Source organism: Paroedura picta, chromosome 2 (genome assembly GCF_049243985.1).
Source record: "Paroedura picta isolate Pp20150507F chromosome 2, Ppicta_v3.0, whole genome shotgun sequence".
In the NCBI taxonomy this organism is placed as follows: Eukaryota; Metazoa; Chordata; class Lepidosauria; order Squamata; family Gekkonidae; genus Paroedura; species Paroedura picta.
In genome coordinates this window covers 169486830-169509201 of record NC_135370.1, presented here as the reverse complement: position 1 = coordinate 169509201, position 22372 = coordinate 169486830, and the positions used below count along the sequence as shown (strand labels likewise).

Sequence of the window (22372 nt, the reverse complement as noted above, 5' to 3'; positions counted from 1 at the left end):
GGGGTTCATTTCACCAGTTGGGTTCAGGACCGAAAAGCCCTGGCCCTGGTCGAGACTAGGCGAACTTCTCAGGGACCAGAAACTTAAAGCCCTGCGGGGTGCATAGGACAATAGGCGGTCCTTCAGATGGACAATGTCTGATGTAAGTTCAAACCAGAGAGGTGATGGGCTTTCAGTGAGTGTGACTATGATAGCTGTCCATGGGAGGGTATTGATACCCACCTCCTATTACTTGTGTGCCCAGGATTGTTTCCTTTACTCTCTGTAGCAAGCTGTTTTCCTTCTCATCTCCTCCTCTGACTCTATTAAAATAAAATGGCGGATTGTTGGTATATAGTATGGCATTGCCTTTTTGGGGACTTGAGTTTTCCTTCGATCTCCCATTCCTTACCCCAGAGTATGTTCCTACATGTCTACCGTGGTCCAGACATTAGGCTAAGCAGACGTCACTTTCCAAAGTCCTTGTTCAAGAGATTCCAACAGAGATTCTCTTCGTGTTCGTCTATTGGGAAGTACTTGAGAGTCTGTTGTTTGTGAAGGCTGTGTACCCAACTGATGATGCAGAAGGGATGTTGTCCAGATGACTCTTTATCTCGGGAACTTCATCTGTTCTTTTTCAAGTGCACAGGCTTGTGATACTGCGTGCATAGTGTGGTGCATCTAGTATGTGGGTCAGTTGGCTGCCCATTGTGATTTTGCAGTGCAAATGAATATGAATTTGGTATTTATGTTTGCACATTGTCACGGGCTGTACTGTCAGTTATATTGGAATGAATTATTCCTCTCTAAATGAGTACATTTTGTCAGGAGGTCTATGAACACCCCTGCAGCTGCACAGTCTGAAAGAACTTTATGAAAGACTTAAAACAATGCCAGTTCGCATTTCACATGGCAGATGTTTTGCTGAATATATGGCTGGCCTCTGGAACGGTAAACATCATGTGAGTCAAAATACATATTGGTAAACTGCCCTGGCTAACTCAATCTCATCAGGTCTGCAGTATCTCAAGCTCAGCAGTATTGGGGGGGAGACAACCAAGGAGGTCCAGGGTCATGATGCAGAGAGAGGCAGTGGCAAGCCACTTCTGAACATATCTTGTCTTGAACACTCTATGGTAGCGATCCCCAACCTGTGGGCCGCGGACCACATGTGGCCCTTGGACTAATTGAAGGTGGGCCCTGAAGGACGCCTTCCCCCCCCCCCGGCCCTTTAGTTCATCCCCCCCAGCCCTTTACAACACACTTCATTGTTGTGGTGTGTCTGTATCTTATTTTGAAGGGATGTTTAAACATTACCATAGCGATCAGAGAGTGTTAGGGCAGTGGTTGAGAGTAGAGGAGTAAACTACCCCCCCCCACCGGGCCTCAGTAAAAGGCGTTGAGTGGTCCCTGGAGAGTGGTCCCCGGTGTTGAGTGGTCCCCGGTGATAAAAAGGTTGGGTACCACTGCTCTATGGGGTTGCCATAAGTTGGTTGTGACTTGATGGTGAACAGCAACAAAAATCAGCATGAAGATTCATTAGGAAGCTGTGTGTACACACATTGCTGCTTTATGATTGATTGATTGATTGATTGATTAGACTTATTGCCCACCACTCCCATACTTTGCTCGTGGCAGGTTACAATTGTCCGTATTAAAAGCCCCATTAAAATCCCATTAAAACAATTCTGGACATCCATCCATATACAATAACAGACTCCTAAAAACATTTTTAAAACCATGGGTGGTCTACAACCCACTAACTCCCTCCCCCAGAAATCTAGTACAGGAGTGGTAGGAGGGACTGTAGATCACATAGCAGGTGCTTACACTCTTAACATTGGAGGGCCCATCAGATCTTCCTTGCCATGTGGCCCCAACCGTAGCTCCATTTTGCAGGTCCTTCGGAACTCTGAAAGCTATGCTTTATGGTGCTTCCAGCATGTGATATTAATTTCTACATGGCACAGTGTAAGCGAACTCTTAGTAAATTAGTTCTTGTTTTAAGACAATGAAGAAAGCAGACAATTGAACAGCAGGTTTCAGTTGGAGAAACAGGCCAGGGTACAGAAGAAAGGTTTCCTCATTTCTATAGCAAGTGTCAGTATACAAAATGCTTATTTTTGAGGATCTGTTGGAACATGGCAGGTTTTGATTAATTGATTGAGTATTTTATTTATATCCCTCCACACCCACACAGTGGCTCGTGGCGGGTCACAACAGTAAAAACCCATAGTAAAATTCCCCATACAATAAAACCCAGTAAGCTTAAACAGTTCCATTGTTGTTGTTATGTGCGAAGTCGTGTCCGACCCATCGCGACCCCATGGACAATGATCCTCCAGGCCTTCCTGTCCTCCACGATTCCCCGGAGTCCATTTAAGTTTGCACCTACTGCTTCAGTGACTCCATCCAGCCACCTCATTCTCTGTCGTCCCCTTCTTCTTTTGCCCTCGATCGCTCCCAGCATTAGGCTCTTCTCCAGGGAGTCCTTCCTTCTCATGAGGTGGCCAAAGTATTTGAGTTTCATCTTCAGGATCTGGCCTTCTAAAGAGCAGTCAGGGTTGATCTCCTCTAGGACTGACCGGTTTGTTCGCCTTGCAGTCCAAGGGACTCGCAAGAGTCTTCTCCAGCACCAGAGTTCAAAAGCCTCAATTCTTTGACGCTCGGCCTTCCTTATGGTCCAACTTTCGCAGCCATACATTGCAACTGGGAATACCATAGCCTTGACTAAACGCACTTTTGTTGGCAGGGTGATGTCTCTGCTTTTTAGGATGCTGTCTAGATTTGCCATAGCTTTCCTCCCCAGGAGCAAGCGTCTTTTAATTTCTTTGCTGCAGTCCCCATCTGCAGTGATCTTGGAGCCCAGGAAAATAAAATCTGTCACTATCTCCATTTCTTCCCCATCTATTTGCCATGAATTGAGAGGGCCGGATGCCATGATCTTTGTTTTCTTGATGTTGAGTTTCAAGCCAACTTTTGCACTCTCCTCCTTCACCCGCATCAACAGGCTCTTTAGTTCCTCTTCACTTTCTGCCATTAGAGTGGTATCATCTGCATATCTGAGGTTGTTGATATTTCTCCCTGCAATCTTGATCCCAATTTGTGACTCCTCTAATCCCGCATTTCTCATGATGTGCTCCGCATACAAGTTAAATAGGCAAGGCGACAGTATACAGCCTTGCCGAACTCCTTTCTCAATTTTGAACCAGTCAGTGATTCCATATTCAGTTCTCACTGTTGCTTCTTGACCTGCATATAAATTTCTCAAGAGACAAATAAGATGCTCTGGTATTCCCATCTCTTTAAGAACTTGCCACAATTTGTTGTGCTCCACACAATCAAAGGCTTTAGCATAGTCAATGAAGCAGAAGTAGACGTTCTTCTGGTACTCCCTAGCTTTCTCCATGATCCAGCGTATGTTGGCAATTTGATCTCTAGTTCCTCTGCCTCTTTGAAATCCTGCCTGTACTTCTGGAAGTTCTCGGTCCACATATTGCTGGAGCCTAGCTTGTAGGATTTTGTAGGATTCGGCCCTTGATCCATACCAGTCTGGCTTCCGTCCTGGCCATGGGGTGGAGACTGTGCTGGTCGCCCTGACAGATGATCTCCGGCGCCAGCTGGACCGGGGCGGGTCGGCCATTCTCGTGCTATTAGACCTGTCAGCCGCATTTGATGTGGTTGACCACGAGCTCTTGGTTCACCGCCTCGCTGATACTGGGATTGGAAGGGTGGCTCTTAAATGGCTATCCTCCTTTCTAGAGAACAGATCACAGAGGGTCGCTGTGGGGGAGGAGTTATCCGACTCCTTTGCACTCCCATGTGGGGTGCCACAGGGAGCGGTGCTCTCCCCCACGTTATTTAATATCTATATGCGTCCCCTGGCTCAGCTGGTACGGAGTTATGGGCTTGGGTGTCACCAGTACGCTGATGATACCCAGCTCTATCTCTTGATGGATGGCCGGCCAGATCTCCCCCCAGAAAAATTCGCCAGTTGTTTGGAAGCAGTGGCTGGATGGATCAGGAAGAGCCGCCTGAGACTCAACCCCTCCAAGACGGAGGTCCTTTGGCTAGGCCGAAGGGAGCAGGAACAGGAAGCGCGTCTTCCCTGCCTGGACGGGGTACAACTGTCATCTGTGCCCCAAGCCAGGAATTTGGGAGTGATTCTGGATGCCTCACTTTCCATGGAGGCCCAGGTCACTAAGGTAGCCCGGACGGCGTTTCTCCATCTACGCCAAGCTCGGCTACTAGCGCCCTACCTGCCCCCGGAACACCTGGCCACTGTGATCCACGCAACGGTTACTTCTAGATTAGACTTCTGTAACTCGCTCTACGCGGGCCTACCCTTGTCTCTAACCCGGAAGTTACAGCTGGTACAGAATGCAGCTGCACGGGTCCTCACTAAATCATCTTGGAGGTCCCATGTTCAGCCTCTGCTGAAGCAGCTGCACTGGTTGCCAGTTTGTTTCCGGATCAGGTTCAAGGTTTTGGTACTAACCTTTAAGACTATACGCGGCTTGGGTCCTGCATACTTGAGGGACCGCCTATCTCCTTATGCCCCCCGCAGGGCACTTCGCTCTGCGGGTAAGAATCTGCTGATGATCCCAGGACCCCGGGAGGCACGCCTGGCCTCGACAAGGGCCAGGGCCTTTTCGGTCCTGGCCCCTACCTGGTGGAATGAGCTCCCTGAAGAGCTGCGGGCCCTGTCGGAGCTCTCTGAGTTCCGCAGAGCCTGCAAAACGGAGCTCTTCCGCCAGGCGTTTGTCTAAGGCCGGGTGATGGCCCGGGGCTAAGATCGGACCCCTCTCCCCGGAGGGGGGAGACCAGTACTAAACTGACCTGGTTCCCCAGAGTGTTCCATCCTATGCCCAATTATCCTCCGTTCCCTTCTGCTCATCCAGTGGGCCTGTACGGGAATAGTTTTAATCGCCATCATTGTGACTTAGTCATTGTTTTAATGGGGTTTTAATGGGGAATTTTAATGATTAATATATTGTATTGTATTAAAATGTTGTGAACCGCCGCGAGCCGGTTTCCGAGAGCGGCGGTCATACAAATCAAATGAATAATAATAATAATAATAATAATTTTGAGCATAACTTTGCTAGCATGAGAAATTAGTGCAATGGTGCGGTAGTTTGAACATTCTTTGGCATTGCCCTTCTTTGGGATTGGAATGTAAACTGACCTTTTCCAATCCTGTGGCCATTGTTGAGTTTTCCAAATTTGCTGGCATATTGAGTGTAGCACTTTTGCTGCATCGTCTTTTAAGATTTTGAATAGTTCAACTGGAATGCTGTCACCACCACTAGCTTTATTGTTGCTCAGACTTCCTAAGGCCCATTTGACTTCACATTCCAGGATGTCTGGCTCCAGGTCAGTAACTACCCCACTGTGGTCATCAGGGATGTTAAGCTCGCTCTTGTATAGTTGTTCTGTATAATTTTGCCACCTTTGTTTAATCTCTTCTGCTTCTGTGAGGTCCCTACCATTTTGGTCCCTTATCATCCCCAACTTTGCATGAAACGTTCTCTTCATATCTCCAATTTTCTTGAAAAGATCTCTGGTCCTCCCCATTCTATTGTTTTCTTCTATTTGTTTGCACTGTTCATTTAAGAAGGCATTCTTATCTCTTCTAGCTTTTCTCTGAAATTCTGCATTCAATTGGGTGTATCTTTCTCTTTCACCCTTGCCTTTCACTTCCCTTCTCTCCTTAGCTATTTGTAAAGCTTCCTCAGACAGCCATTTTGATTTCTTGCATTTCTTTTTCTTTGGGATGGTTTTAGTTGCTACCTCTTGTACAATGTTGCGAACCTCAGTCCATAGTTCTTCAGGCACTCTGTCTATCAGATCTAATTCCTTAAATCTATTTGTCACCTCTACTGTGTATTCGTCGGGGATATGATTTAGTTCATACCTGAGTGGCCTAGTGCTTTTCCCTACTTTCTTCAATTTAAGCCTAAATTTTGCAACAAGAAGCTCATGATCTGAACCACAATCAGCTCCTGGTCTTGTTTTTATTGACTTGATAGAACTTTTCCATCTTTGGCTGCAGAGCACATAGTCAATCTGATTTCTGTGTTGACCGTCTGGTGATGTCCATGTGTAGAGTCGTCTCTTGGGTTGTTGGAAAAGAGTGTTTGCTATGACCATTGTATTCTCTTGACAAAATTCTACCAGCCTGTGCCCTGCTTCATTTTGTACTCCAAGGCCAAACTTGCCTGTTATCCCGGTTATCTTTTGGCTTCCTACTTTAGCATTCCAATCCCCCATGATGATAAGCACATCATTTTTTGGTGTTGCTTCTAGAAGGTGTTGTAGGGCTTCATAGAAATGATCAACTTCATCCTCTTCAGCAGCAGTGGTTGGGGCATAGACCTGGATCACTGTGATGTTGAATGGTTTGCCTTGGATTCGAACTGAGATCATTCTGTCATTTTGGGGATTGTATCCCAAGACTGCTTTTCCTACTCTCTTATTGATTATGAAGGCTACTCCATTTCTTCTGCGAGATTCTTGTCCACAGTAGTATACCTGATGGTCATCTGAATTAAATTCACCCATTCCTGTCCATTTTAGTTCACTGATTCCTAAAATGTCGATGTTCAGTCTTGACATTTCTTGTTTGACCACGTCCAGCTTACCTTGATTCATGGATCTGACGTTCCAGGTTCCTATGGAATAACAGTTCCATAGGGCTTGCAAAAGGGAGCTCTTCCAACAGGCTTTTGGTTGAGGTCGACCTGAATTTAGTCACTTCCCATTGGCCACTGAGCCCTCCTCCCGTGGAAACCACCACCGACATGTCCATCCTACGGGGCTGTCAGTATGTCACAGTTAAAATTGGATGTTCTCACCATGTTTGTTCCATCATGTTACTGTTCTCCTGTTATGACTGTTTTGCTACTGTTCAGTTTATCATATTATTTGTACTGTTTTTTCTCCAGTTCCATGTAAACCGCCCTGAGCCTCAGGGGAGGGCAGCAAATAAACAAATAAATAAAACCCCACAGGGAATAATCTTCCCCCAGCTCCCTGGGCTCCATAGCATTGCCTGAGGGGGCATATCAGTGGGGAGTGCCTGGTGACCTGGCTGGCTCAGGGAGGGGCCCTGATCTTATCGGCCCAACCTCAACTAAAGACCTGGTGGAAGAGCTCCGGTTTACAGGCCCTGCGGAACTGGGAAAGTTCCGTAAGGGCCCTCAGCTCTGTCGGGAGCTCAGTGACTTTCCATTGACATATTACAAAATACCATTTTAGAAAAAGGTCTTGTCCATAGAGTGTTAACCACAACGAATTTTCGGCAGTGTAGCAACCGGGTGTCCTGTTGCTGAACGAGATTCCTCCAGGTCGGCACACAAAAATGTCCAAGTCATCCGAATGTTTCGCTGAGAGTGAATTTGTGGAATGTGTGGGCGTGGATGTTTGCAGAAGGCTTGTTTGTTTTTTAAGTATATATTTAAAAGTAGGAGTTCTGCTGTTCCTGTTAGTGAAGCAAGGAGGATGTTTTTGGTCTTCCATGCAATAGGCTGAGGTTTGTTTTGAAAGGTGAGTGATGTCATGTACAGAACTACTAATAATACGCGCAGAGAGCAAAAGTTAGTTATCAAGCCTCGGAGAAACCGGCCGTGTTTACAGTCCGGTTTTCCTTGAGCACAATCTTCTGACATGGAGTTTCGCTTGGATTTGCAGCCTTTCTCGTGTTTCTTCAGCCATTTTGTCTGAATTTCAGCAGTGAGTTATAATGAATGAAATTAATAGCTCGAGCTTCAGTGATTAACTAGACCACTCCAGGAAGAGCTGTCGTCTGGAGGGTGCTTTTATTACCAAGTCCTCTGATGTTCAAGAGGCTGGCTGCCTTACTTTGGAAGCCTAGAGCATCACTTCTGGTCTTGGAAGATCACAGTTCTGAGGCTGAAGAGGAATCCTGCTTGCTCTTCCCTGGTCATTCTTTTTGCCATGTGGATGAAAAGGAAGCAGCTGGGTGTGAAGCCACAGGTCTCAATCTGTTTTATGTCTTTTCCCCTCCCCGCTTCCCTGTTCCGTGCTAGATCATTAAATCCATCATGGAAGCCACGGATGGTAAAGAGTCACCCCCCCTCTAAAAGCCAGTGGTATCAGAGAAGGTATGCTTGTAACTAACGCTACAATCTTAAGGGCAGTTTCCTGGGAGTAAGCCCCCACTGAATAAAACAGGACTTAGTTCTAAGTAGACTTGCTTCAGATTGTTCTCTAAAAGTAACATTCTGTTTTGATTGGTTTGAGCAGAACTCTGAAATCACTTCTTTTGAAAACTCTGGATTTTTTTGGGGGGGAGGGGTGTTATTGAATTTAGATTTTTTTTTAATTGTAAAATTAATTCATGTACCTTGACAATTTGATTGAAAGGCATTTGCTAATCTGCAGGCTAGTTGAGCATAATGTAAATTGTGCCGCATAAACAATTGGTTCAGATGATGTTTCTTGGTCATAGTAATATCGATCTTGATGGGTTGATTTACCCTACGATTTTTTCTGGTTTAGGCCTGCTTGGTAAGCTAGTCTTTTAAACTTAAGCATATGTTCTTAAAGTTAAAAGAGGGTTGTTTTTTCTTTACTGTATGAGTTGAAGATAATTTGGTCCTCTGAGACTTTCCTGAAGAAAATGCTTTGATAGCAATGTGGATCTAATTCAGAAATTTAAATTGGGAGAGGGGGAGGGGGAGCAACCACTTTAATTTTAAAAGGCATCATTCTTAATTTTTTAAGGTAGCTATGACAGTCCAGCCACTTTTTCTGTTATAATTCTTTCAATGTTTCTTAATCTGTCCGTACTCCTGTTCTGCCGATGCATACCTAGGGCTCAGTTAGCCCTCAGATGTTATCTAAGTTCCAGTAGGCTCCTGAGTTTGTCTAATCAATTGTTGGAAGGATGGTTGTTCTTGAACATGGCTATGTAGTGCAGCATGCCAGAGTCTCATAGGCGGCACGACCTGCTAGAAATAGTTTGGTTCTCAAAATTCTGGAATCCCATGTTTGGTGTGTGGATACAAGTTGATTCTGTTCTTTAAAATCAAGATCTGCTTATGGTACGAATACAAGACGTTGCACTTAGCAGCGGTGGTGGTGGTGGGAAATATGATCAGGTCGCAGAGAGTTTTCATGACAAGAGACAAACCAAGGTGGTTTACGGTGTCTGAACACAATTTCAGGTATTCAGCCTTCTTTAACAGAAACTTTACCCTGTGGGCTCAAAAGAAGGAAGCAAGCTGTGTTAACAGAATATATGAAAACAAATACAGGTGTGTTTCCTTGGACCCCTCGTCCACAGAGGGATAAAACACTGCTGGCTGTAGGGAAGGTTGGTAGATTCTGGATGGACCAGATGTGTCATATATCCCTTGCCGTCTGCCCAGCCTTCTGCCTTTGCCGTTTGCTGCAGCTCTGGTACAAACCACGGACTCAGGTTTGGATTTGGGTGTGGCTTCCCTGTGCCTGAAAGGGCTCTAACCGTTCTGGTTCAGGAGAAGTGAAAAGGAATGCAGCAAGCCCTCAGCAAGCCCATAGCTGGCCAGCATATTTCTTCTACTACACAAAACCTGATTTATCATGGAGGTGTAGTCATTTTCACCATCGCATTTCCGCATTTGTGTAAAATAGTCAGCATGAGAAAAATTCCGCAGTTACCACATCAGAGAAAAAACTGGCTTTCAGGGTATTATTTTATTTCACCTAAGGTGTATTTCATAACAGCCTTCTCTTCAGGTAGCTACCCAGATTGAGGCAGGAGAGGGTGGGCGGGGGTTTGAGTTGGGAGTTTTGATCGCAGGATGTTTTAAATTTGGACTATGAATGTTTTAAGTATTTTGTAAACCGCTCCAAGGCTGGTAGTGAAGAAGGACTGTCTATAAATCTAATAATACAAATGAAAAGTAAAAATAAGATGATAAAGTCCATTTTGTGGCATTTCTATACAAGGAGCCATTTGTTTAGAACAAATTCAGTTGCAGTCCCATGCAAAATTTATTTTTTAATGTTATTGAAGAAGAGCTGTTTTTTGTACCCCACTTTTTACTACCTGAAGGAATCTCAAAGCAGCCTACAGTCTCTTCTCCCCACAACAGAGACACCCTGTGAGGTAGGTAGGGCTGAGAGAGCTCTGAGAGAGCAGTGACTGGCCCAAGGTCCCCCAACTGGCTACATGTGGAAGAGTGGAGAATCAAACCCAGTTCTCCAGATTAGAGGCTGCTGCTCTTAACCACTACACCACGCTGGCTCTTTTGCATCCTGCTTTTCTCCCTGATTAGAACCCAAAGGGACTTATTGCATTATCAGGAAAAAAAATGTTCACAGTCAGAGTAGTTCAGCAGTGGAATAGGCTGCCTTAGGAGGTGGTGAGCTCCCCCTCACTGGCAGCCTTCAAGCAAAGGTTGGATGCACACTTTTTTGGATGCTTTAGGATGCTTTGGGCTGATCCCACGTTGAGCAATCGGTTGGACTAGATGGCCTGTATGGCCCCTTCCAACTCTATGATTCTATGATTGTGCACCCTTCCACCATTTTATCTTCACAACCAGAGCCTTTTAGGCCAAGAAGTTAGGTTGCCAAGCCTAACACCTCCCCTTCTCTAGCAAAGCAGGGATTCGAACCTGATCTTCCCATGTCCTAGACTGACACTCTAACCATTATGCCACGTTGTCTCTCACTATACTGAGAGTAACAGAACAAAGTTTAAGTCCAGTGGTACCTTTAAGACCAACACAGTTTAATTCTGGGCATAAGCTTTCGTGTGCATACACACTTCTTCAAATGAAGCTAAAGCTTCTACCCAGAATTAAATTTTATTGGTCTTCAAGGTGTCCCTGGACTCAAACTCTGCTCTGCTGCTTCAGAGCAAAAAAGCTACCCACTTGAATCCTTATTGAGAGTATGTTGTGTTGAATTTAATGGAATTTGCTTCTGAGCCAGTGTGGTTTAGAGTGGTGGACTGTAATATGGAGTTGGATTTTCCGCTCCTCCCCATGCAGCCAGTTGGGTGACCTTGGGATTGCCACAGCACTGATAGGGCTGTTCTTAAAGCACTTCTCTTAGCATTCTCTCAGCCTCACCTACTTCACAGGTGGGGAGAGGAAGAGAAAGGTGTTTGTAAGCCCCTCCAGTGCAAAGCAGGTTGTAAAAACCAACTCTTCTCCTAAAGAGCCAGTTTGGTGTAGTGGTTAGGAGTGTGGACTTCTAATCTGGCGAGCCGGGTTTTCCCCGCTCACCCACATGCAGCCAGCTGGGTGACCCTGGGCTCACCACAGCACTGAGAAAGCTGTTCTGACTGAGCAGTAATATCAGGGCTCTCTCAGCCTCATTTCCCTCACAGGGTGTCTGTTGTGGGGAGAGGAAAGGGAAGGCGAATGTAAGCCGCTTTGAGCCTCCCTCTGGTAGAGAAAAGCGGCATATAAGAACCAACTCTTCTTCTTCAAATATGGATGACCTTGGGGTTTATGGCAACAACCCTGCAAACAGTGAGAATAAGGCCCGCTGTGTTTAACAGTCTCAGTGCCCATGTAAATGTATATGAAATCACACTTCACTAAGAATTAGTGTTAAGACTAAAACAATAAAACACCAGAATCCTGAGTGCTCCACAGTTATGATCTTGTGCCATGCCATTTAATTGCAGCAGTGTTAAATCAATAAGGCTTTAGGGGGGGGAAACCCTGAAATGTAACAGGCAGCTATTGGAGAGACTGAAAATACTGCTGTAAAGGGCATTTAAGCAGCAGGATGGGTGAGTCAGACACAGAATAAAAATGTGCTTGTGTATGTGTGTGTGTTGTGTGAGTGAGAGAGAGACAAATGGAATGGAAGTGAGATCATTATCAGACGCTGGCAGCATGGTCAGCTCAGATTTAAGAGAAATGCTGAGGCTTTTAACCTGTGGCATTGTCATTTATCTGGCGCTAAGCGTTATGAGTTGCTTCCTCTTTCTGTTTTGGCTGCTTCTTTTGTCAGATGGGAAAGCTGTTTCAGCATACTGCAGCATGCCCCCAAGCCTCAGCACTAGTGCGATGCTTCTGCAGGGTTGCAATGCATGCGCTCACTGTGTGCACCATTACTGAATACTAGTGGATTAAGGGCTACCGGAAGAGATGCCCTGCAGCTCTGTTCATTTATGCAACTGTTCCTCTGAGAAAAGTTTTGCATTTCTACAGCAGTTCAGTAATTCACAACAAGCAGTTGGGAGGGGGGAATCTTTCATGCTGTTCGTTTTAGTTGTTATTCCATCTAGCTCCCACATCAGGGTACAAACTTGGAGGCTTCTTATCTTTTTAGAGTTCCTGAACCAAGCCCAAAATATACTGCCATCTGGACTGCATAGTGCAGGGGTTGGACTAGATGACCCATGAGGTCCCTTCCAACTCTATGATTCTATGGCCTGTACCTGGCTGAAACACACCAGATAAACTCCAGTAACTAGACTACTGCAATAGACTGTACACTTGTCTTCCTGCAACATCAGTTGAGCTCCCATGGCTTGGTTATGATCAAAACCTAGAAGAATATCCCACCTTTCACTACCCAAAGGAGTCCACAAGCAGTTTTCCCTTCCTTTCCCTAAAACAGATACCCTGTGAGGAAAGTGGGGCTGAGAGAACTCTAAGAGAACTGCTCTGAAAACAGTTCTGAGAGAACTTTTACTAGCCCAAGTCAGAAACTTCCCAGGCCGCAAGCAAATCAGCCACCAAAGCAGCCGCATATGCACGGGACTCGCATAAGTGTGGGACCCCCACATGCTCCACCACATTTTTTTTGTTCAACTGAGCAGGGCTTTCTGCAGGCGCCAACCTGCAAGTAGTAAGATCAGCATCTGCCAGCCTGAGGAGGTCAGGAAGGTTCTCCTTCTGTTTCACAACATGACTTCATCATTTATTGAATGCCCCATCCGTTGATTTTGCTAACTCCCTCCGTGTATAATCAGCCTTTAGTCCCAGTGAGAAAGGCAGAGGATAAGTAATGTAAGTGCTGTAGTCTCCCCAGGAGCTCTATAGCGGTCCTTTCTTTTTGCCTCTCATCTCGAGACTCTATCTAAGAATGTTTTAAGTGCCTCAGTTTTTTCCATATAACGTGACTCACTTGACATATAAACAAAGCTTGACTCTTCAGGGCATCTTCTTTGTAGGAGCATCAGCGTCCGGGGTTGGATGCAAGATTTTTCTTGCTCCATCTGTTCCCGGGCATAGTGGTGCTATGGCTGCCATCCACTGCAATGAAAAGAAGTAAAACACTGAAATCAGAGATAGACAAGTGCTGAGCCTTTGGAGTCTATGAGAGCAGAGCTTGGAGTCAGTAGACAATGCTTGACCAATAGCAGAGAAAGAGCCTGCCCTCCTTTCCCAGCCAGGCTCCTGTAATCAGGGCTCCTTTAGCCCAGCGGTCCCCAACCTTCTAGTAGTCGGGGACCGCCTCCGAGGGTTGGAGAGAGCCGGCGGCCCGGCCGCCGCCGCCGCTCACAAACATGCACACGCAGTTGTTACGCATGCACGTTTTCGGCACTAGGTGGCGCTAACGCGTATGCGCAGAGCTGCCGCGCGTGCGTGTTTTCGCCAGCAGGGGGCGCAAACACGCATGCGCGGCAGCTCCGCACGTGTGCGTTTGCGTCGCTGCCGTCGCCGGCGGCCATGCCTGCTTCTTCCCCCCGTTTCGCTGCAGGGGGGGGAGGAAGGCGCGGCCGCTGGTGGCCCGGTACCATGGCGTTTGTGGCCTGGTACCGGGCCGTGGACCGGGGGTTGAGGACCCCTGGTTTAGCCCCTATCATTGCCCCATCCCCTGAGCTTTAGAGGAGGGCAGGATATAAATGAAATAAATAAATATACATACATACATAATGGCAGGCATTTTACTAGTGTGAAGTGTTCCAAGTTTTTAAAACCGGGGTGGTTCTGAAGTGAGGTAGAGATATACTTCACTCGACAACTGCGGCTTAATCCAGTTTGTTGTGCCTCCAGCCTTCCTGGCTAACCATCCTATTTTGCAGGTCTGCCCCCCATTCCTCACCATTAACACCTTTGTTTATCTATTGAGGCCTTTTGCACATATCTTCCTCTCCCCCTCCCCCTCTGCAAGTGGATGACATCACTTTGGGGCATGGCCTGTCTGAGAAGGAATGAAGATACCCCCCCACTTTTCTGGCACTCTGCAAACGATGTAAAGCAGTATTGTTTGGAAGAGGCATTTTTATAAATCAGTAGGACTATATTATGATGTAACGATTCAGGAAGGTGATTTAATTGAGAGAGTGGGACTTCAGGATACCTCGTGGTGTATAGCACATGCTATCAGTTTGCAGTATAGATTGTCTTGCATTATCTACCTACATAATCCTACTTTCTGGCATTTTTGACACGTCTAATTATGTTTTGTTTTCAAATTCGGGTAATCCTAATCCTATTACTTTGATTATTAGATATCTTATTCTATTGATCACACTGATTTATGTTGTGTAATCTTCCTAGAGTCTTAATGAGAAAGGTGGACAATAAATTACATAAATAAATAGATATTTGGCCCAACCAGTCAAGGTTCAAAGGCTTTACTGTCTAGACCAGTGGTCCCCAAACATCGGGCCACGGCACCGGGCTGGGGCTCCCTCTCCCCCCCCCCCCCCCGCAGTCAGAAACTTCCCAGGCCGCAAGCAAATCAGCCACCAAAGCAGCCGATTAGCTTGTGGCCTGGCAAGCTTCTTTTTGCGGAGGGGGGGGGGAGAGGGAAGAGCGGCTGCCAGCGCATGTGCCGAAACGCCCCCCCCCCCGGTCCGCAGCCTTAAAAAGGTCTAGACAATGGTACCGTTTCTGACCACTGAACACCTGACCAGAGTGATCCATGCGACAGTCACCTTACTAGATTACTGTAACTCACTCTATGTGGGCCTACCCTTGACCCTAACACGGAAATTACAACTAGTCCAAAATGCCTCCGCCCAGGTCCTCACTAGGATACCACGGAGGGCCCACATTAGACCGGCATTGCGGCAGCTGCATTGGCTCCTGGTAGAGTTCTGGGTTTGCATCAAGGTTTTGGCTCTGTAACAATTACTCACCTGGTAATCCCCGGCCCAAAAGAGGTCTGAGTGGCCCTGGCCCCCGCCTGGTGGAATGAGCTCCTTGAGAACCTCAAGGCCCTAACAGAACTAACACAGCAAGCCTGCAAGATGGAGTCCTTCCGCCAGGCTTACGGTTGAGGCCAGTTTGGACAAATAAAAATAAACCATAGTGGGCCTCCCCTGCTACAATCCCAACAGCTCCTTTGCCCGTCCCGACGAGAAAAACCACATGGAGATATCACCCGTCGCTTATTGGTGGATTCAGTTATTCATTTCAATTGTTTTAATCATTTTAACAGTTCCATGTTTTAACAGTGCTGTAAACCGTCCTGAGACAGCAGTGCCGATAGGGGAGGCCTAGAAATCTGCTTATAAATAAATAATAAATAAATGCGTAGCGTGGCCTGGGTCCTTAACTTCTTCCTTCATTATGACAGGATCGGTGTGGCAAAGAGCATTCCTGCTCTGAGGGGCATAGAGAGAGAAAGGTGTTTACACATCCAGCATGGTGACTTTCAAGGAACTGTGTTTCTTATAGCACACTAGTGTGCCCCAGGATACTGTAGCACTTATTTATAGAAATCTGAATCTTTAAAACAAACAAACAAACAGAGCAAACGTGTACTGCTTATTAACTGTGTTTAGGGTCAGTTATTAAATACGGGAAGAGTCCGAGGGCTTATGGGATGGGTGACTCTCTAATGTTGCTTTTCTGTTTCCCCTCCAGGTTGGGAATCCACGTGTTGAACTCACGCTTTCTGAGCTCCAGGATATGGCCGCCAGGCAACAGCAGCAGATCGAAAATCAGCAGCAAATGTTGGTTGCCAAGGTAAACACAACTTCCTAGGGAAGGGGACTGAAAAAATGCTGACTTTGGAAAAGTCGCCAAATCCCAGCAGTTTGAAAACCTTGATGACCAAGGACTAATATAATATTAACCCAGGGTAGGTGGTGAGGCATCCTATGATGCTGTTTTTGCTCAGATTTGCCTGAATCCATCCTGTTCCCAAAAAAGCGCTCTGATCACTGGAGGGATTTTATGACGTGCAAGTTAAAACAAAAAGCAGACAGCATGCTCAGCACAGGATCTTGCTCTGAATGAGTATTATGTTTTTCCGATGCTGCAGCAGTGTAGTAAATCTTTGTGCTGCAGCTGCACAGATGCATCCCATTCAATACCGCTACAGGGCAGTTTTCAGGTAGAGTAACTGCTATTGTTGCTACTTCAGGTCAACACGGCTACCCATTTGATGCTATTGGTGAGAGCCCTTAAGACTGGCCAGGCGAGCTTTTGATATGGATACATAGACCAGGGGTCCCCTTTTCACAACAGTGGGCACCTTTGGAATTCTGATGCAGCATGGTTGGTACAGTCACAAAATGGCTGCCACAGGAGGCAGAGCCCACAAAATGGCTGCTGCACTTCAGTCCTGCAGTGAAGATCCTTGTGCTGCGGTGGTGGCAGCTGCCAAAACGATATTATTAAAAAAAATCTATGCAGCTATCAAAAGCCTTGACAGGCAATAGCCTCACCCACATTCTAAAAACACTCTGTGGGTACCTTGAAAGGTATTAACAGGCACTGTGGTGCCCACGGGTGGTATGTTGGGGACCACTGATGTAGACAATAATGAATATTTGGCCTAGATTTTTTCAGGAAGATAGGTAGTGTTTTGATCTGCAGTAGAAGAGCAAGGTTTGAGTCTAGTAGTACCTTAGAGAGACCCAAAAGATTTTGGGGATATAATCTATGACTCTTGAAAGCTTGGTGTAGTGGTTAGGAGTGCGGGCTTCTAATCTGGCAAGCCAGGTTTGATTCCGTGCTCCCCCACATGCAACCAGCTGGGTGACGTTGGGCTCTGAGAAAGCTGTTCTGACTGAGCAGTAATATCAGGGCTCTCTCAGCCTCACCTCCCTCACCGGGTGTCTGTTGTGGGGAGAGGAAAGGGAAGGCGAATGTAAGCCGCTTTGAGACTCCTTCGGGTAGAGAAAAGCGGCATATAAGAACCAGCTCTTCTTCTTCTTCAGTAATATCAGAGCTCTCTCAGCCTCTCCTCCCTCAAAGGGTGTCTGTTGTGGGGAGAGAAAGGAAAGGCGAATGTAAGCCGCTTTGAGACTCCTTTGGGTAGAGAAAAGCGGCATATAAGAGCCAGTTCTCTTCTTCTTCAGTAATATCAGGGCTCTCTCAGCCTCTCCTCCCTTGCAGGGTGTCTGTTGTGGGGAGAGGAAAGGGAAGGCAAATGTAAGCCGCTTTGAGACTCCTTCAGGTAGAGAAAAGTGGCATATAAGAACCAACCCTCCTCCTTCTAAACCACAAAAAGCTTGCCCATCTTTAAAGTGCTATAAAACTTGAATCCACCTGCTCTAGACTTGAGGCATCTATAAGTGACCCAGGATTTAGTGCCATCGGCAAAGCGGACATGACATTTCAGTACAATTGTATTTCTGTGACAAAAGCAGTTTTCTAGTTTTGACAATGCAGACACGTCCCGCAGACCTTTATGAAACCTGCAAACTGAAGTTTGTGTTGCATTAGGTAAGAAAAATGAAGCGTGTACCTTTTGAGTTACCTTTGTAGCTGTTAAACAAGAAGGCCGCCGGCATAAAAAGGAAGCATTTCCTGGATTTGTTCTGTCTAACGAAGTGCCTCTTATCCTGCCGCCGATCTCCTTATCTTTGCCGTTTTGTAGTCCTCTGCTGGTCACCGTTTCCGCTGGGAAATTGTGTAATGGAGGGTTAGGAGCCATTTTGGCGTGGGAGGAAGCACGTTTGAGCAGCAGGAAATACATGTTACAGGAAGCCTTGCAGATGTGTGGGGATGAATATTTCAACTGGAATTGTTTTTGTACCCATGAGAGATTTGAGCCTCTAGCTTGAGGACTGAAACGTTGAGGATCCTTTGGAAAAATTAGAAATGCAGTCCGGTTAGACAACGATCTTTATGTAGAAGGGATGCTAAACTTTTAAAAATGCATTGGACGTTATTAGTTTTAAATGCGTACATTTATTCTCCGGCGGAACGCTCAGCAGGCAAGAAAACTGTTATTTACTTTAACTACTGGGTTTATCTCAAAACGCATTTTAGTGTCTGGTAACGGGCTGCTAAAAATAACATGATTACATGTTCTCCTCCTTTCGGTAGGAACAGCGTTTACGTTATCTCAAGCAGCAAGAGCGGCGCCAGCAGCAGTCCGTTTCCGAGAGCGAAAAGCTTCAAAAGCTGAAAGAGCGAGTGGAGACCCAGGAGACGAAGCTGAAAAAAATCCGTGCCATGCGAGGGCAGGTGGACTACAGCAAGATCATGAACGGCAATTTGTGTAGGGATGGCTTCTTCCCCTTCCTTTAACGTATATCACTCGCAGTGCTTGGGGCAGTCAGAGCAGGGCCTTCTGTGGGTGCCAGCCTGCCAGTGGGCAAAAGCTGCACCTTCTCTGTTGTGCCCCCCCCCCCCCCAATTTTGTTTAGTGGCCGGCCTTAGGAGGTCAGGAACGCTCTTACTCTCTTGGCTTTCTGCAAACTATAGAAAATGGAATTATTCAAGAGGTGCTTTTCTACACAGTCAATAGGGTAGCATGGCACAAAATGATTCAGCAAGCTACTTGGCCAGATTATTAGGCACAGTGGTCTATACTTCACTGTAAATTGGATCCTGCTGTGTAACTTGCATCATTTAATGAGTCCTGTTGATGCTTATACTTTGCTTCTGTTTTCTGAGTTTCTGGTTCATTCTCCAACCCAAATCGTATCACCTTGTTTATGGACTGTCCGCTGGGGTGGTTTGAGGATTTGCAGGGCCCGTAGCACCAGAGCCAGTTTGAGGATTTGCGGGGCCCAAGCAGAGTACAGTTGTGGCGGGAGCCACCAGACTGAGGGCAGAGGGGGCCCCCACAGTGGAAAGGGGGTTACTCTGAGTGTCCTTAAAGAGACGAAAGGGGGAAGGAGAGAGGTCCTGATCCAAGAGGAGGAAGGCATCGTGTGGGACTCCTGGCATATGCTATGCAAACTGTCCCTCAATGTCCCGTCTTGTTGCTTGTGTTGACTCCCTCTCTTTAATTTGCCTTGAGTGCCAGTGAGAAAGGCGGGCTATGAATACCATAAATAGCTGACTTGGGCTGGGCAGCCTAATTAGATGCTCCTAATGGAGACCTATTACAGCCCCAGGGTGGGATGGGGAAACATCAGTGTAAGCCCTTTGGAACGTGGAAGCCCCCCGGAAGCTGTTTCGGCTATCGCGATGGCTCATTTCCCAGATGTTGTGATAAAAGGGAACAGCTGCAGCTGTATCCATGTGCCACTCAGCTCACACTGGCATTTCCCCATGTCATTGTGAACACCTTTGAATCAAGGAAAGGACATGACTGCTCATGCGCAGGGGAAACTGTATGAGTGCGCTATCCCCCAAATATTAGCGAATTGGCAGTAAGATGAAATTCCTTTATGTTCTTAGAGACACCAAAATCTGGAAATCGCTCACCGTCTCTCTATCTGTCTTAGATTTATTTACTAACATCCAGGGGAATCCTCACTGCAAATGAGGTTTTGGAATTTAGTGAGTGTCCCGTGCTAGCACATGGGGCACAGTCATGTGACCGTTTTGCTTTCCCCGCCTCCCACATTTGCCCCTTATTGTTTATGTATGGTATTTTTGGCCTGCTTCCCCCCATCTCCCCTTAGGGACTCAAGGCAGGGGCTAATGTAAGCGACTTGTATGATGCAGAGTAGATCCTATGAAGCAGATATTGACTGGGACCCTCCATCTGGAACTCTGCAGCATCAGTTGGGAAATTCCTGGCATGAGACTTGAGTTTAGTTTGGTGAGCATTCTCAGATTGTGTGCACCCGGCTGTGGGACACCAGACTGGTGTTGCCTGCCACAGAATTACCCTGACATGGGACACATTTCCTCCTCCATTCTTCCTGCCCTTGTAATTCTGCCGGACATATAATCACTGAAACGTCAAGAAAAATATTTACAGAGCATCGCTCGTGGCCACTCAATTAATGTGTGTGTGTATCATTTTACATTTTAATCCCAGCTACCGAGATAGAGCATATCAGTGCCATGTTCCAAGAAAAGCAACAGGAATTGCAAGCGGCAGTGTTAAAAGTAGACCAGCTTACTCAACAGCTGGAAGACTTGAGAAAAGGGAAGTTGAATGGATTCCAGTCTTACAACGGGCAGATGACGGGGCCTGCGGCTGTGGAATTAAAGAAATTGTACCAAGAGCTACAGGTAAACAGTGAAGGCCTGAATTTTGTGCTTGTTGGATTTAAGTTTTTTAACTCTTCATAGCATGATGGATACACTGTACCTTGTAAAAATCTCGGCATGACATATTTTGACTCCAGTGGCACTTTTAAGACCAAGAAAGCTTTATTCTGGGTATAAGCTTTTGTGTGCACACACACTTCTTCACGCATAGAAGCGTGCGTGCACACAAAAGCTTATACCCAGAATAAAACTTCGTTGGTCTTAACGCTACCACGGATCTCAAACTTTATTCTGCCCCTTTCTACCCAGAATCTGTCTGGGTCACTATGTTTATGTAGGCATTAAGGGATACCAGGGGTGCACACCAATTTGACCACAGCCTACCTGCCACGTGTGGTAGCCTTGCTGGGTTGCAGGTGGGTGGCAGAAACAAGTCCTTGAGCACACATAAGCACAAGAAGCAGGCTTAAATTGTATCAGGCCGTGGGTCCATAAAGGTCAGTATTGTCTACACTGACTGGTAGCATCTCTCAAGGGTCTCCGGTGGACCTCCGATGGCAGGGATTGAACCTAGGATTTTCTGCAGGACAAGCAGAGGCTCTTTCGCTGAGCTTCTCTTAAGCCTACACTGGCACACCATAAGTTGCCGATAGGATGTGTCCAGTTGGTAGAGCCTACCTGTGCCAGCCGGATGCAGGTGGTGATATAAGTTAAATCTACACTATGCAAAAACACTAGTGGGTTTCAGATACTGTGAGGATAGATTCCGGGGCCAGTGGCAGAAAGTAGTAGAGACCCGAGTACGAAAGAAAGCAGGGGGTTATGAAGCACAGCCGAGGAGAGGGTCAAACCGCTTGTGCAGGCTCACACGGCAGATGTTGGTCCTTAAGGTTTACTGGTACCAGAGTGCTCAGAGCCTTAGAAGTTAAGCCCAGAACTTTTAGACGGCATCTGGAAATGAGCAGGAAGCCAGTGAAGTTTTGTAAGAGTCGCCAGGATCAATCAGCACCGAACAGCAGCTGCATTTTGAACAAGGTGAAGTTCCCAAACTGGTTTCAGAATCATGCCCATGGTCAGTATTTTAACTGAGATATGTCCCATGGCTGAAAACCACATTTCAAGGGAGGGCTGCAGCTGCTGAATGAGCCAGCAGCTGATTTTTAAAAATTTATGTAATTTAGGCATCTGTCTCCTTAAGGGGCTGGGGAAGGCACTGGCAAACCACCCCGTATTGAGTCTGCCATGAAAACGCTGGAGGGCGTCACCCCAAGGGTCAGACATGACCCGGTGCTTGCACAGGGGATACCTTTACCTTTATTCCTTAAAGGGAGAGTACCATCCCATCCAAAGGTGGCTGAACCTGAGTTTCTGGATTAGTATCACCACCAACCAACAGAACTTCAGTCTTTCCTAGACTAAGCTTTAATTTGGCTGCCTTCAAACTGTTGACTGCCTCCCGACCCTGATTCAGCAGGCTTCGATGGAAGAGGGGACGTTCAGTTCTGCTAGAAGTGTCTTATTCCAGCAGAACCTTTGAATTGACACTCTTGTTCTTCCATGCTCTGTATGCAAAAGTGTCTTGCCCAGATGCTTTAGTTTCTGTCAACGGACCATGTGCTTAATGTATCCCTAACTGACTGTTACTGGTTAGGAAAGGGAAGAACGTTCAGTCGGTTACTCAGAACGTTCGGACCTCACTTGGAAATTGTGCCATGGAATAAGGATTTGCCTTGCATAGAAGGCTTTTTAGGTGTCAGTCCCCATACATCTGGAGCCAGAAAGCTGCATAAGTGGTTCTGTGCATCCACTTTAAATCTTTATTTTTTTTAAAAAAAATTAAAACCTTTGCAGGAAGTTTAAACTCCCCAAAAAGAGTGTGATATTGTGTGGGGTGGGGGGTCAGCAGCCCCATAGAACACACTCGAGCCCTTGGTGGGAAGTGCCTCCAGCAGCAGCCAATGGATGGGATTTCCAGGCAAGAGGCAGACAGAGGTGGTTGGCCATTGCCTGCCTCTGAGTCGCTACCCAGCTTGGTGTAGTGGTTAGAGCCGGGTTCAATTCTGCGCTCCCCCACATGCAGCCAGTTGGGTGACCTTGGGCTTGCCACAGCA

At 46.6% G+C, this 22372-nt stretch overlaps 1 protein-coding gene across 7 annotated transcripts in view; it reads left to right on the top strand.

Annotated features, from left to right (window-relative positions):
- PPP1R13B (protein phosphatase 1 regulatory subunit 13B) overlaps nt 1-22372 on the top strand; it is a 92827-nt gene that overhangs the window by 48314 nt on the left and 22141 nt on the right. For 6 of the 7 annotated variants that reach the window (XM_077323795.1, XM_077323796.1, XM_077323794.1 and 3 more), the window contains exons 5-7: nt 15777-15878; nt 18192-18366; nt 20086-20282. In XM_077323795.1, coding sequence (XP_077179910.1) covers nt 15777-15878; nt 18192-18366; nt 20086-20282 — 474 coding nt within the window. Of the gene's footprint in view, nt 1-15776; nt 15879-17913; nt 18080-18191; nt 18367-20085; nt 20283-22372 lie in introns of those variants that run through there. The other variant, XM_077323800.1, reaches the window with a different exon arrangement.